The 13,383-nt window shown below is 40.0% G+C and overlaps 1 protein-coding gene across 1 annotated transcript in view; it reads right to left on the bottom strand.

Annotated features, from left to right (window-relative positions):
* The window catches only part of ahctf1 (AT hook containing transcription factor 1), an 85,171-nt gene that overhangs the window by 56,203 nt on the left and 15,585 nt on the right, over positions 1–13,383 (bottom strand). The window contains exons 5-11 of the mRNA XM_048536609.2: positions 12,189–12,396; positions 11,810–11,926; positions 8,912–8,996; positions 5,647–5,797; positions 5,271–5,403; positions 4,289–4,470; positions 753–814 (exon numbers count right to left, since the gene is read on the bottom strand). Of these exons, the coding sequence (XP_048392566.2) occupies positions 753–814; positions 4,289–4,470; positions 5,271–5,403; positions 5,647–5,797; positions 8,912–8,996; positions 11,810–11,926; positions 12,189–12,396 (938 nt within the window). The remainder of the gene's footprint in view (positions 1–752; positions 815–4,288; positions 4,471–5,270; positions 5,404–5,646; positions 5,798–8,911; positions 8,997–11,809; positions 11,927–12,188; positions 12,397–13,383) is intronic.

Here is a 13,383-nt window from a genome sequence, read left to right as displayed (position 1 = left end):
TTACTGTAATCCAAATGACAAACACGGTAATTGAAGGTCATCAAACGTACCATCTCAGACCAAAAACATTAGTCAAAAGTTAAACACAGTATCTTACTTGAAAAGATATGGTTATAGTCAAATCAACAAAATTTATTTTCATCAAGTCCAAAAGGATTTAGGTTACAGGATTTTATTCACAACTTTTTTTCTCGAAGTTTTCTCCTTTTCTCCCACTCTCCTCAGACACTTAGACTCTCATGGAGAGAGGAGAAAGAAACAAAATCTGGCTTAAAGTAGTGCACTGGGTCAAGTTCTGTCTGAAACTTAGCATTATGAAATAATCAGACTTTAAGACCTTTATTTGTTTTCAAAGTTTATAAGTTACCTCAGTTAACTGAAGTGTTTTCTTTAAAAAAACTTAACAGGTGGTCAAAGTCTTCAAGATATACCAGGAAAAGGCTGGGAGATAAATATAAACTATTTGCACTGCTTGGAAATTCCAGAAGAAGGAGGCAGAGCCTTAAAAAAAAACAAACAAACAATCTCAAGTTTAAAATTAAGACTAAGCTAGTGTCAACTGCTGTTTGTGGAAGTGTGTTCCAGACCTTTTAAAGTGGAGATAGATTGTTTTTCGTTAAGCAAAGGTATTAAGAGGATGTCAGCAAAGAGCAGATATATGGACTCAGGCCACAGTTAAGCCATGATCTCACTGAAGGGCCCACTTCTATTCCTGTGACATTTAAATATCTACAGTTGTTATAAAATCTCACCTCTTTTTGAAACCCAGAGCATGTTATATGCACAAGCCCTGAATTTATCAAGCAAGTTGCGTCTGTAAAAGAAAAACAAATATTTCAGAATACAAAACATTTATAGTTCAGTTTAAGCACAACGTCTTCAGCTTAATCTCCAAGTTTTAAAAAAATGCTCCCCATTGCATGGTTGAAACCATGTAAAAGTATCAGGGTGAGAATCAATTGGCTCCCTCAAACTCCAAGCTAAATATACTATAAAAGGTTCATTAAAAAGCACTTATAAAATGTAGTAGAAGGTCCTAATTTTTAACATAAGCATTTGTCAGATTAAATTTAACACCAAGCCACTTGGAAATATTAAAACTAATTATGAAAACCTTGGTCAAAAAGTTTGATTTTAAAGGGACATCATAAAAAAGGGGAGGTGGTGACTGTACTGTGTCGACTGTACTGTGTCTTTAAGAGAGGTTTGTTCTGTGCTTCTTCTTGTGCACATGTGTTACCGCAGCGGTGGCAGAATTTCTGCTTCAGAACCAATGGATAAATAGCCTTGAGATCCTCAAGTATTTTTTTAAAAATCAGATAAAGAAGCAAGAATGGGTTGATCAGGCGCTCAGACCCGGGTTTTAATTTTGTTTTCAGCTGGGATTTGAAGATGGCTGTTGAAGCTAAAGTAACAGCTCTCTGTTACAACAAAAAGCTAGAGTTCTCAGTTTGCTGCTAGATTGTTTATTTCTGCATTCCTTTCTCCTGGAATGGAGGAGATAACACATGAGGAAAATGAGTTTTGCTGGATTTGTCTTTGCCAAAGGTGTTTTTGGGATGCTGCTATATTGGAACAATTGATGATCGGTAGTTAAATAATATTTTATTAAGTATTTCAATAGAGTTAAAGTTATGGCCAATTCTTTTTTCTTTAGTCCATATTAAGAATGTTTTGCCTAAAGCTTAGTAGTGGATCAATCGAATCACACATGGACTACAACACCTTACACTTGCCGTTTAATAAAAAATTAGGGTCCAGGGTCTATCTTCTTGATGTATTTTGAAATGGTTTGGTCTAGTCCATAACAAGACAATGACATTTAAAGACAAAAAATTCTCATTGTTGAAGTCCAAAAACTATGTAATAGGGAAGGAAAATGGAATACTGGCCTTTATTTCAAAAGGGAATGGAGTATAAAAAATTGGCAAGTCTTGCTAAAGCTATAGAAGACACCAATCAGACCACAATTCAAATACTGTGGACAGTTTTGGACACCATATCCAAGGAAAGCTTTTCTGGCAATGGAAGCAGACTTGAGAAAGTTTACTAGGTCGATGCCTTGTGCGGCAGAATTTTCTTACAAGGTGAGGTTGGGAGTTTAGAAGAATCAGAGGTGATTTCACTGAAACATACAAGATCATTAGGGGAATTGACAACGTAGATGGAGAGGTTCTTTTCTCTTGTGAGACAGTTAAAACCAGAGGGCTATTCTCAGAGAAAGGAGTTGCATATTTAAGACAGAGATGCACAAGAATTTCTTCTCTCAGCAGTGAACCTGTGGAATTCTTTCCTGTGGAGGGCTGGCAAGGCTGGGTTGATTACAATAATCAAAAGGGAAGATAAACAGATTTTTTAAAATCAGCAAGAGAATCAAGAGTTAAGGATAGACTGAAAAGTGGATTTGAGGATTATCCAAATAACTATGATCATATTTGAATGGTGTGGCACGCTTGATGGGCTGAATGGTTTCCTTCAGTCCGTGTCTAATGGTCTTAGAGTGGCCTTCCCAAACAAAGATCATATTTTTATTTTTCTGACAAGTAATCATATATCACAGCAGTCATTAGCTGTAGTACACATAAATACCTTCAGGCAACTTCAAATTCATGGAAATTATTAGGATGGGAACATTAGTTATCATTTTGCTGACTTTATTACATCGAGGCACTGTATCAAAGCACTTCTATCAAATTGCCTAAATGACATTTGCATTTCAGCTTTCCAAATTGTTAGTGCATACTGCAGGATAAGCCCCAAACTAATAACTTTGCTGGATTGTGAAGGCAGTGCTTCACAGATTAAATAGCATGTGTCATGAAGCTATTTAAAAAAAAATTAACTATTTTCTGACAACTAGGGATGGGAAATTAACAACAGCCTTACCAGTAATGCCTACATACCATGGATTTAAAAAACCTTCTGAAAATTAATGTGAGCAAAAACAAAAAAAAACAAAACAGCATAGCAAAATCTGATAGAAACGCAAGTTTTCACATTAATCAAGAGATATTATGACATCAATAGAAACACAGTGCTTTTCGAAAACATTATTCGGTACATTTTGGGTTCTGGCACATTTGCTATTGACAAAAGTCTCAGTAAAGTCCTCTCTCCCTCTACACTTTGTAATTAACTTCTTCCTATCACCATATGACAATTCAACATTCCCTCCCCACTGTATCTTATTCTAACTGCTTGCACCTCAACCTTCTTTCTTACCACTTTAGTCATTGGTGGCCCCTCTTCACAATCCTAAATCGTGCACTCAGCAACCCAGCCTTTCTAATATCAACGAGACATACTGGGACCCCACAGGCCACTTAAATGGTCATGCTAGCATGACCAGAACCTGGCACCAATCCACTATAACCCACCAACACTCTGGTTCTGTACTCCCTCATGGCCCACGCTGTTAAACCCTGTTGGGAGCTTAGGATGATCATAGTTCTGTTTTCAAATGACAGCTTACAGATTCCCTTTAAAGGGGAAGGTGGCTTCTGGGCTGGGCTCTGACTCTAACTGACAGCCTTGACCTCCATTCTAGTACAACCCTAGGAAATGCTTCTCCTCCAGCTAGAATGTTGATAGGAATGGATTAGACTTGTTGCTCAGAGTAACTGTTCCAGCTCTTCCACTCGTGGTAGAGACAGAGCATTCAACATGGGAGAGGCAGAATCTTCATGTGAAGTAATAGCTCCCAACGGACTAACTCTCTCTCTCTCTTGCCTTTGCTGCTTCTTAAAATTTCCAATACATTTAAAATGGCATGTTTCCAAGATGCAATGGAAACGTTTAGAAATACAAAAGCTCCAATTTTAACTTATTCTGTTAGCTCTTTAACAAGATATGACTCCAAGGGTACAGATGATTCTCAGTTAATCAAGTGTGGCCAAAACATCATGATGAAACTTGAAATCACATTTCAACAGTCTACTGGATGTGGGGTGGGGTGTGGGTGGGGGGGTGGGGAGAGAAGAGAGAGAAAGAGAGAGAGAGAGAGAGAGAGAGAGAGAGAGAGAGAGAGAGAGAGAGAGAGAGAGAGAGAGAGAGAGAGATCAGGGGCTTCCCTACTATTACCCCAGCTAAGATCAGTTCATCAAAAACTGTAATCAGACACTGACCTTCATTAATTATACAGACACTCAATGCTCACAAATAGCTACATTTTACACCCTGAAAAGGTGACTGATTGTTACTAGTTTGATCAATTTTTATTTTCACTGCCATTTTATTACAAAAACATTACATTCAATATAAAGGACTTCAGCCACATGTCCACACTCACCAAAATTGTAGGTACTAGGGTTAAAGAACTGCTCTGGTGGTGGATAAGAAGGAGGAACTCCACGGCTAAGGCTTCTTTCATGTACCAAGATATCCAGCAGATAAAACGGAAAGGTCATGCACACAACAGCATCGAGAGACCATATTGCAAAATAGGGGCAGTTATGAAGTTGCTCTCCTGCTCTGGAAATTAGAAACCACGAAATGAAAATAACAATCATATCAAGCAATAATCAGTACCTGTTCTGCTGAAAAGGTCATTGACCTGAAACACTAACTATCCTCTCCAGATGCTGCCTGACTTGATATGTATTTACAGAATTTATTTTATTTCAGGTTTCCAGCATCAACAGTAGTTTACTTTTGTACAATCTGCAAGTATTTTTCTGCATTTTGAAATAAGCATGCAGGCAAAATATAGATAGATACAGCATCGCAATCAATCAGATCCTATACAAAAACCCACAATTGCTGAATGAAGTACTAATCTTCTAAGAGCTGGATCTCTTACTAGAATAGACAATGTTGTCCTCCGAATTGATCTTCTGTTTAGTACGTCAGACCTTTGAATAGCCAGAGGGCATATCTCAGTTTTCTATTTAGCATCATTGCTACACTTCAATCTCTAAAGCAGACAAACTCACTTTATCATACTTGTGTGTGTTCAATATCAATAAGGGATCTTCTACGTATAGCTTGGGGTATTTGTGGAAACACTTAACGTTTCCAATTTCTGTGCTCCATCTGACGGATATTTGAGGTAGGAAATGGAACACTCCTCCTTTCTTTATGTTCGCTACTGAGCTAACAGCCAGATGCACAAAAGCTACCTCTACTTTTACAAATCAGTATCAGAACAATATCCACGTGATCAAATCCTCACACCCTCCGAATTCGCCAGTCAATTTAGTGCTTTATGGTTGTTCAATGGTAATTTTATTCTTAGTTATGAATAGAAAAATAAGGAAATTCAAACCTCTAACCTTAGTGAGTCAGGCATCTGTGCATGATACCAACGATTGATATCAAATATGCCCAAATAGGTGGAGGGTTTCCGCTGCCCATATGTATTCAGCTGCCAACTGAAAATTGACACACTGGTGTCTGGTGAGCTGCCTGTAAGTAAAAGGATATCACTTAGTATTTTACATGTAAATCAGCCTAAACTACAATTTCCTCAATTATTTTAGTCCTTTACAGTGCAAGATGTGTTTGAAACTTTGTATTCTCATGAGGACGTTGAAAATCTATTTCATGACAATACTAGGTAGTAACAAACCAAAGCGTGAATGTTTCCAAGTTCCAAAACTTGAGAAATTTCCACTTAATTTCTAAATAAATGTAACACTGTAAACTCACCTTCACTCACACTTTCTTCTCTATCACCATGATTCCTAAATTTCTCTACAGTTTGACAGCCCAGCAGTCGAGCATTGGTATTTCTCGTCCTTGAAGAAAATGCTTCATAGGTCAGATCTTGAGTGTAACGCTCTTCGCAATATTCCAAGCCCTACAAAACACCACAAATAGCATTTAAGATACTCTAAATACAAGTTGGAACCTAGGATTTCTTCCGCTTAAACATAACATTATCTCCAACTTGACAAGAGTGAGCCTGGGCCAGAAGCTGCACTATGAGCATGGTTTAGCTAAATGAGAGTGCTTTGGAGTTGGGTAAAACAGGGAGTTAAATGAGACAGGGAGCAGGTGAGGTTGAAAGACCGGAGCGCAGTCCTCTCTCTAAGCAGTTTAGAAAATGACATAGACCCCATGGAGATACCCAACTGGTAAGTGATGCCTGTAGAGGTTTTTTGTAGTTTTTAAAATATATTAACTTAAATAAAGTGAGGATTTGTAACTATAATAGAAATATTTGAAACAAAAAGGAAGGTTCCCTAATCTAATTAAATTCTTTCAAAAGTAACCAACCAGCTTAAAGTAGTGAGATATCACAACAGGGGACCTCATACCCACATGCGCCCCTCTTGTGCAACGTGGGAAATAAGAGATGCTTCCTGTACAACATTTACGAGAATTAAGTCTAGCTGCAGCTACTAGCTAACCACTTTTTACAGCTGGAGCTGTGGACAAACTCGCTAATCCACGATGCTTAGAAAGTCATAGATGACATGGTTAGTGAGATGGTCGCAACACAGGTGAGGATTACACAGGGAAAAAGGGAACGAGTGACCATCAGGCAAAGTAAAAGGCTCTAGAAGAAAGTGCAGGAGACCTCGGTGGTTGTTTCCCTCCCGTTGGGGGAAGGATGGCTTCTCAGGGAAAAGCAGCATCAGCCAAGTTCATGGGACTATCGGTGGCTGGACTGCACAGAAGGGGAGGTAAACAGGTAGTATGGCTAGTGTGATAGGGGATTCAATAGTAAGGGGAAAGGACAGGGGATTCTGGGGCTGCAGACAGGAATCCAGGGTGGTACGTTGCCTTCCTAGTGCCAGGATCAGGGATGTCGTCATGGAACAACTGCAGGTCACTCTGGAGAGGCTGAACAGCCAGTGATTATGGTACACATAGGTAAACAAAGGAACAAGGAGCTGAAGGTGAATACAGGAAATTAGGAGATAAAATACAGGACCTCAAAATGTAACAATCTCAGGATTACTCCTAGTGCCAAGTTCTAGTGACAGCGGGAATAGGGAGATAGATCAGATGAATGTGCAGCTGCAGAAATTGTTACCAGGGATGGTTTTAGATACTTGAGGCATTACAAACATTTCTGGAGTAGGTGGGACTTGTACAAATCTGACAGGTTGCACCTGGGCAGAGCTGGGACAAATATCCTCCATGGGACTTTTGCTGGTTCTGTTGGTGAGGTTTTAGACTAGTATGGCAGGGAGATGGACACCAAAAAGTGTAGGCTTGGATGGGTCATATTCAGATCGGAAAATGGGAGGTAAAACATTAGTAGGTGACGCAGTTAGTGGCTCAGGAAGACAAAAGGAATGAGGGTTCGAAAGCTTCCAAATGAAATTGAAAGGGTTGAGATATTTATACTTCAATGCTTCAAGGAATATTACAAACGAGACGTATGAACTAAGGACACAGATGGACACATCAGTCCTTTTGAATAGAAACTGTTTCCAATGGTGTTTTAGAGGGCTCGGTTGGGACCCCTCGTGTTTGATTCACATTAACAATTTGGACTTGAATGTGGGTGGCTCAATTGAGAAAGTTAGAAGATGACAAAAAGAAAATTGGCTGTGTAATGTATAATGCAGAGGATACCTCTAAGTTCCAAAATGATATAATGAGTTGGTCATGTGGGAAGGAAGGTAGCTGATGGAGTTCAACTCTGATAAAGTGTGGGATAATGCTTTTAAGGAGGTCAAACAGTAAACGGGAATACACAATAAATGGGATTATAGAGAGAGAGGGGTCTGTGAACTGAGAGATCTTGGTGTGCAAGTGCTCAGATCCCTAAAAAGGTAGCAGTAAAACTAGATACAGTTGTAAGAAGTCATAGAGAATGCTCCCCTTTGTTGGCACAGCTATAGAATACAAATGTAGGATATAAACGTGAACTGTATAACACACTGGTGAGAACACAACTGAGTGGTGTGCAGTTCTGGTCACTGTCTTACAACAAGGACATAATTATGCTTAAGGGAAAGTGCAGAGAATATTTACTAGGTGTTGCCAGGGCTGGGGATTTGAACTATGAGAGACTGGAGAGATTGGGGTTGTTTTCCTAGGAACAGAGAAGTCCAAGGGGCAACATGATTGAAGCATACAAAATTGAGGGGAGAGATAGAGTAGACAAGAGGAACCTTTTGCCTCTTTGTAGACATTTCAAAAACCAGGCCTCATAGATTCAAGTTAAGTGGCAGAAGGATTAAAGGGTATATGAAAGAAAACATTTTACACAGAAGGCAGTGGATGTCTGAGTTGGTGATGGAGGAAGAGGTCTTAAACTCTTTCAAAAAGTACCTGGATCTGCACCTTAAATACTGCGAACTGCAGGGCGATGGGCCATAAGATGATGTGATGAGAAAGCACATCTGGGGGGTCTTTAGATCAGCATTAACAAAATGGGCCAAATGGCCCCTTTCTGTCCGGTACAAGTTATGACAGATACAAGTAGTGTTTACAAGCTGCACCAACCAATAGAAACACCGAATCATACTAGATGGTCCACGTATTAACAAGACAACACAGAAATCACGAGCTGATTTATTTGGGGGCTTGAAAGGGCAAATGTGGAGAGGTTCTTCCCTTTGTGGAAGAGTCCATGAGCAGACGGTATAATCTCAGAGTAAGGAGTTGTCCATTTAAGGTGGAGATGGGAGTGTACCTTTTTATCTCTCAGGGTAGCGAATCTGTGGAATTCTTTAGTACACAGAGCTGCTGAGACTGGGTTGATCAGTACATTCAATGCTGAGAGATATGGATTTTAACCAGCAAGCGAATTAAAAGGTTACGGGAATAAGGCAGAAAAGTGCAGCTGAGGATTATCAGATCAGGCATGATGATTTCTGAATGGGACAGCAGACTCAATTAGACTGTTTTAAATCATAAAATTGCACTTAGTTCTTAAAAACATTAACATTAAAAACTTTTTAAATGTTTGCATACATCGAAATACTTGGTTCCCTAGGAGGGAAACATGTACCTCATAGAGGATTTGCCCTGAAGATAAACACTTCCGATCGCCAAACGCCAACTGAAGTAAGTGCAGGCTCACCACGTCCCCTTCACTACAAACAAAATCAAAAGTAGTAAATTAACATGGAAGCAGCTAACTTTGTCAGTAATTTACTACTACACAAATCACTTTGCGGTGTGCAGACATAGAATTAAACTAGATACTTATGGTGTTCACTTTAGAACATAGAACATAGAACATAGAACAATACAGCGCAGAACAGGCCGTTCGGCCCTCGATGTTGCGCCGACCTGTGAACTAATCCAAGCCCCTCCCCCTACACTATCCCATCATTATCCATCTGCTTATCCAAGGACTGTTTAAATGCCCCTAATGTGGCTGAGTTAACTACATTGGCAGGCAGGGCGTTCCATGCCCTTAACACTCTGAGTAAAGAACCTGCCTCTGACATCTGTCTTAAATCTATCACCCCTCAATTTGTAGCTATGCCCCCTTGTACAAGCTGACATCATCATCCTTGGAAAAGGACTCTCACTGTCTACCCTATCTAATCCTCTGATCATCTTGTATGTCTCTATTAAATCCCCTCTTAGCCTCCTTCTCTCCAATGAGATCAGACCCAAGTCCCTTAGCCTCTCTTCATAGGGCCTGCGCTCCAGACCAGGCAACATCCTGGTAAATCTCCTCTGTACCTTTTCCAATGCTTCCAAATCCTTCCTGTAATGGGGCGACCAGAACTGTATGCAATATTCCAAATGAGGCCGCACTAGCGTTTTGTACAGTTGCAGCATGACATCACGGCTCCGGAACTCAATCCCTCTACCAGTAAAACCTAACACGCCATAAGCCTTCTTAACAGCACTATCAACCTGGGTGGCAACTTTCAGGGATCTATGTACATGGACACCAAGATCCCTCTGCACATCCACACTACCAAGAATCTTTCCATTGACCCGGTATTCTGCCTCCCTATTATTCTTCCCAAAGTGAATCACCTCACATTTATCTGCATTGAACTCCATTTGCCACCTTTCAGCCCAATTCTGCAGTTTATCCAAGTCTCCCTGCAACATTCTTCCACACTGTCCACCACTCCACCGACTTTAGTGTCATCTGCAAACTTACTAACCCATCCATCTATGCCTGCGTCCAAGTCATTTATAAAAATGACAAACAGCAGTGGTCCAAAAACAGTTCCTTGAGGCACACCACTAGTGACCTGACTCCAGGCGGAATATTTTCCATCAATCACCACTGGTTACCTTCTTAGAGAAAGCCAATTTCTAATCCAAACTGCTAAATCTCCCTTCCAGAATTGTGTTGAGATTAGGTCTTATTGGGTGGGTTACTCTCAGATTCGCCCTTACCCGCGCTGGAGACATGATCTGGAGGTGTTGGGGTTGGACTGAGGTGACACAGTCAGAAGTTACACAACAACAGGTTATAGTCCTTCAGGATTTCATGAAGGAGCAGTGCTCAGAAAGTTTGTGATTTCAAATAAACCTGCTGGACTATGACCTGTGTTGTGTGTCTTCTGACATTATTCCTGGACAGATCTAATCCAAATCTAAGTCTAAATTTGATCAATGGATGCTCAACCTGTTGTCCTTTTTTCCTATTAATTTGTGGGATGCAGGCGTCACTGGCTGGCCAACATTTCTTGTCCACCCCTAGTTGCCCTTGAGAAGGTGATGGTGAGCTGCCTTCTTGAACCGCTGCATTCCACCTGCTGTAGATTGACCCACAATGCTATTAGGGAGGGAATTCCAGGATTTTTACCCAGTGACTGTGAAGGAATGGTGGTATATTTCCAAGGCAGGATGGTGACTGGCTTGGAGGTGGTGGTGTTCCCATAAGTCAGCTGTTTTTGTCCCTCTGGATGGAAGTGTCATGGGTTTGGAAGGATCTTTGGTGAATTTCTGCAGTGCATCTTGTAGACAGTACACACTGCTGCTACTGAGTGTTGGTGGTGGAGGGAGTGGGATGTTTGTGGACTTTAACGGTGAACACAATACAAAATGGGTAATCAAAAAGTAGATTAATGTTCATCCAGAATACAAAACACTGGAGAAATTATGCTGTACAGTACATTAGATGCTAGTCTTTAACTCAATTAATTCCAATATTATGCAGTCTAGTGAACAATTCTTACGTTGCTCTTCTGTTTGAGATAATGTGTCTTTATTCAATCATGGGATGGGTGTTGCTGACTAGGCAGCCTTTATTGCCATCCCTAAATGCGAAGAGGGCAGTTGAGAGTCAATCACATTGCTGTGGGTCTGAAGTCACACGTAAGCCAGACCAGGCAAGGATGGCAGTCTCCTCCCCTAAAGGACATTATGATCCAGATGGGTTTTTTGACAATCAACAGTGGATTCATGGCCATCATTAGATTCTTAATTCCAGATATTTTATCTAATTCAAATTCTACTATCTGCCATGACGTGATTTGAACCCGGGTCCCCAGAACATTACCTGGGTCTTTGGATTAACAGTTCAGTGATAATACCACTAGGCCATCACACCCCCAGTTTGTCTCGAACTCATTCCTAAGGGCACGGTCCCTTAGCACAATGAATTTCCACAATTACAACTGATACAGGATTTACAGCATAAAAACTGACCACAGCAACCCTTCAATACCAGGGTTTATGTTTCGTCTGAGTCTCTTCCCATCTCTCCTCACTGAAATTTAGAGCTGCAGAAAAGGTGTCTGAAACATTAGGAATTGCTTTTCTGCCGTTTCATAAATTCAGGTTGGATGTGTGATATTCCAACTTAGGAAAGATTAATATGTATGCTTGAAATCCAAAATAAAATTCTACACAAGATATCAAAGTTGTTCAGTAAGTACATAGCAACAATTTTTAATTTAAAAAAAAAATCAGAGTTATGGATACTTACCTATCCTGTGCAGACTGTACAGCCCAAAGGTAACAGCAGTTCCGAGGGTCATTCTCAGGCTCCTGAAAGGTGAATGCGTAAACAGGTACTTTTCCTCCTTCCAACTGTGAATAGTATCTGTGCCAAGGAAAAAAGATTTCATCAAATCAACTATTTTCAACAGTTCACGAGAATGACAACAGGAAATGGCACATTTTGTGAAGAAAAACATTCACACATCGCTGTTCTATTTATACTGGAGAAACCAAACATGGCAAATTTTAGGGAATAATCGGGATTTATAAAGACATCGAAAAAATTTCAAACAGCACTACAGATAATTAAATGAGACAATGATGCAGAATATAAGTGTACAAAATCTAAATTTCCTAACACTTACTCTTTTTTCAAAGTCTTCAGATTCCAGAGTTGAACATAACCATTAGCAAACCCAACCACCAACTGGTTGGTTCTTGGCACGTAGCTCATTGCTGAGGCTGCTATCGCTGATGGACTTTGCAACTGGAAGCACAGGTGTCGCCCTTCCCTCATCACAGTTTCTCTCATTCGAGGAATTTCTGCAGGAGATCTATTGATCACTTCGAGATCTGACGGGAAAAAAAAAGTTAAAAACCAGCTAGTGAAAAAATATCTCAAGCTAATGTTTTAATACAGCCAAGACGCAAATCTGGGCGAATTATCAGCTGATCACAATGAGTCTACTTTAAACTTCCCATAAAAGGAGAACTTGTATCATAATATTTTTTACTGCAGAACCAAAGTTAATACGTTATGACAACTATTCTTCTATTTAAATGTACGTTTACATAAATAAACTTATGCCACAAAGTCAGAGTTGTATGACCATGACTGATTCTTGCCTATTACAATCAGCACGAAGACGGTCTTGCTCAGCTTTTGTATTCATGGGTGGCCTCATCTCTTCTCATTGGTTTCTATCTGTCAGACACACAATGTTTGGTCTACAGGATTAGTGCTAAGGGCTTCCCTACTTGGAGCTTGGGGAAGCAAAAGATCACAGAGCATAACAGCACAGTACAGGCCCTTGATGTCTAGTAACTTGACCGATCCTAATCCTCCTAGACCAACTACTTTTCCAAAACTTACAGTAGCAGATTGAGTGCTGGAGGCAAAGAAAACATTTGGTGAGAAAACAGGATAGCTGGAAAAGCTAGCTTCCAGAATTTAGCCCCACCAATTAAACCATTCTGACGCTGACAGTTTCCAGTCATTATCATGAGAAGCAAAGCTGAGATAGAGTGGATACAATGTAAAAGTGTCCCTAAGAATCAAAACAAAAAAAACCAACAACCCAGGGCTGGAAACTTGAAATGCTTACATTGTTATGCTAATGTATGGTGGGTTTAACATTTCAGTTCACTCATTCAATAGCAATGACCTGGATAATATCTTGAAGAGTTTCAGATTGAAGATATTTTCTCAATGCAGTTTATCTGCATCACTGCCTTCAAGTTGACAGTGTTACCAAACACCTATAGAAACAGTTCATCGGTATGGTGGAGATGACAGAGTTTGGAAAGGGCAAAGAAAATAACCAATAATTATTTGGTGAA

This window comes from Stegostoma tigrinum, chromosome 9, assembly GCF_030684315.1.
Source record: "Stegostoma tigrinum isolate sSteTig4 chromosome 9, sSteTig4.hap1, whole genome shotgun sequence".
Classification (NCBI taxonomy): Eukaryota; Metazoa; Chordata; class Chondrichthyes; order Orectolobiformes; family Stegostomatidae; genus Stegostoma; species Stegostoma tigrinum.
This window is presented reverse-complemented; position numbering and strand designations above follow the sequence as displayed.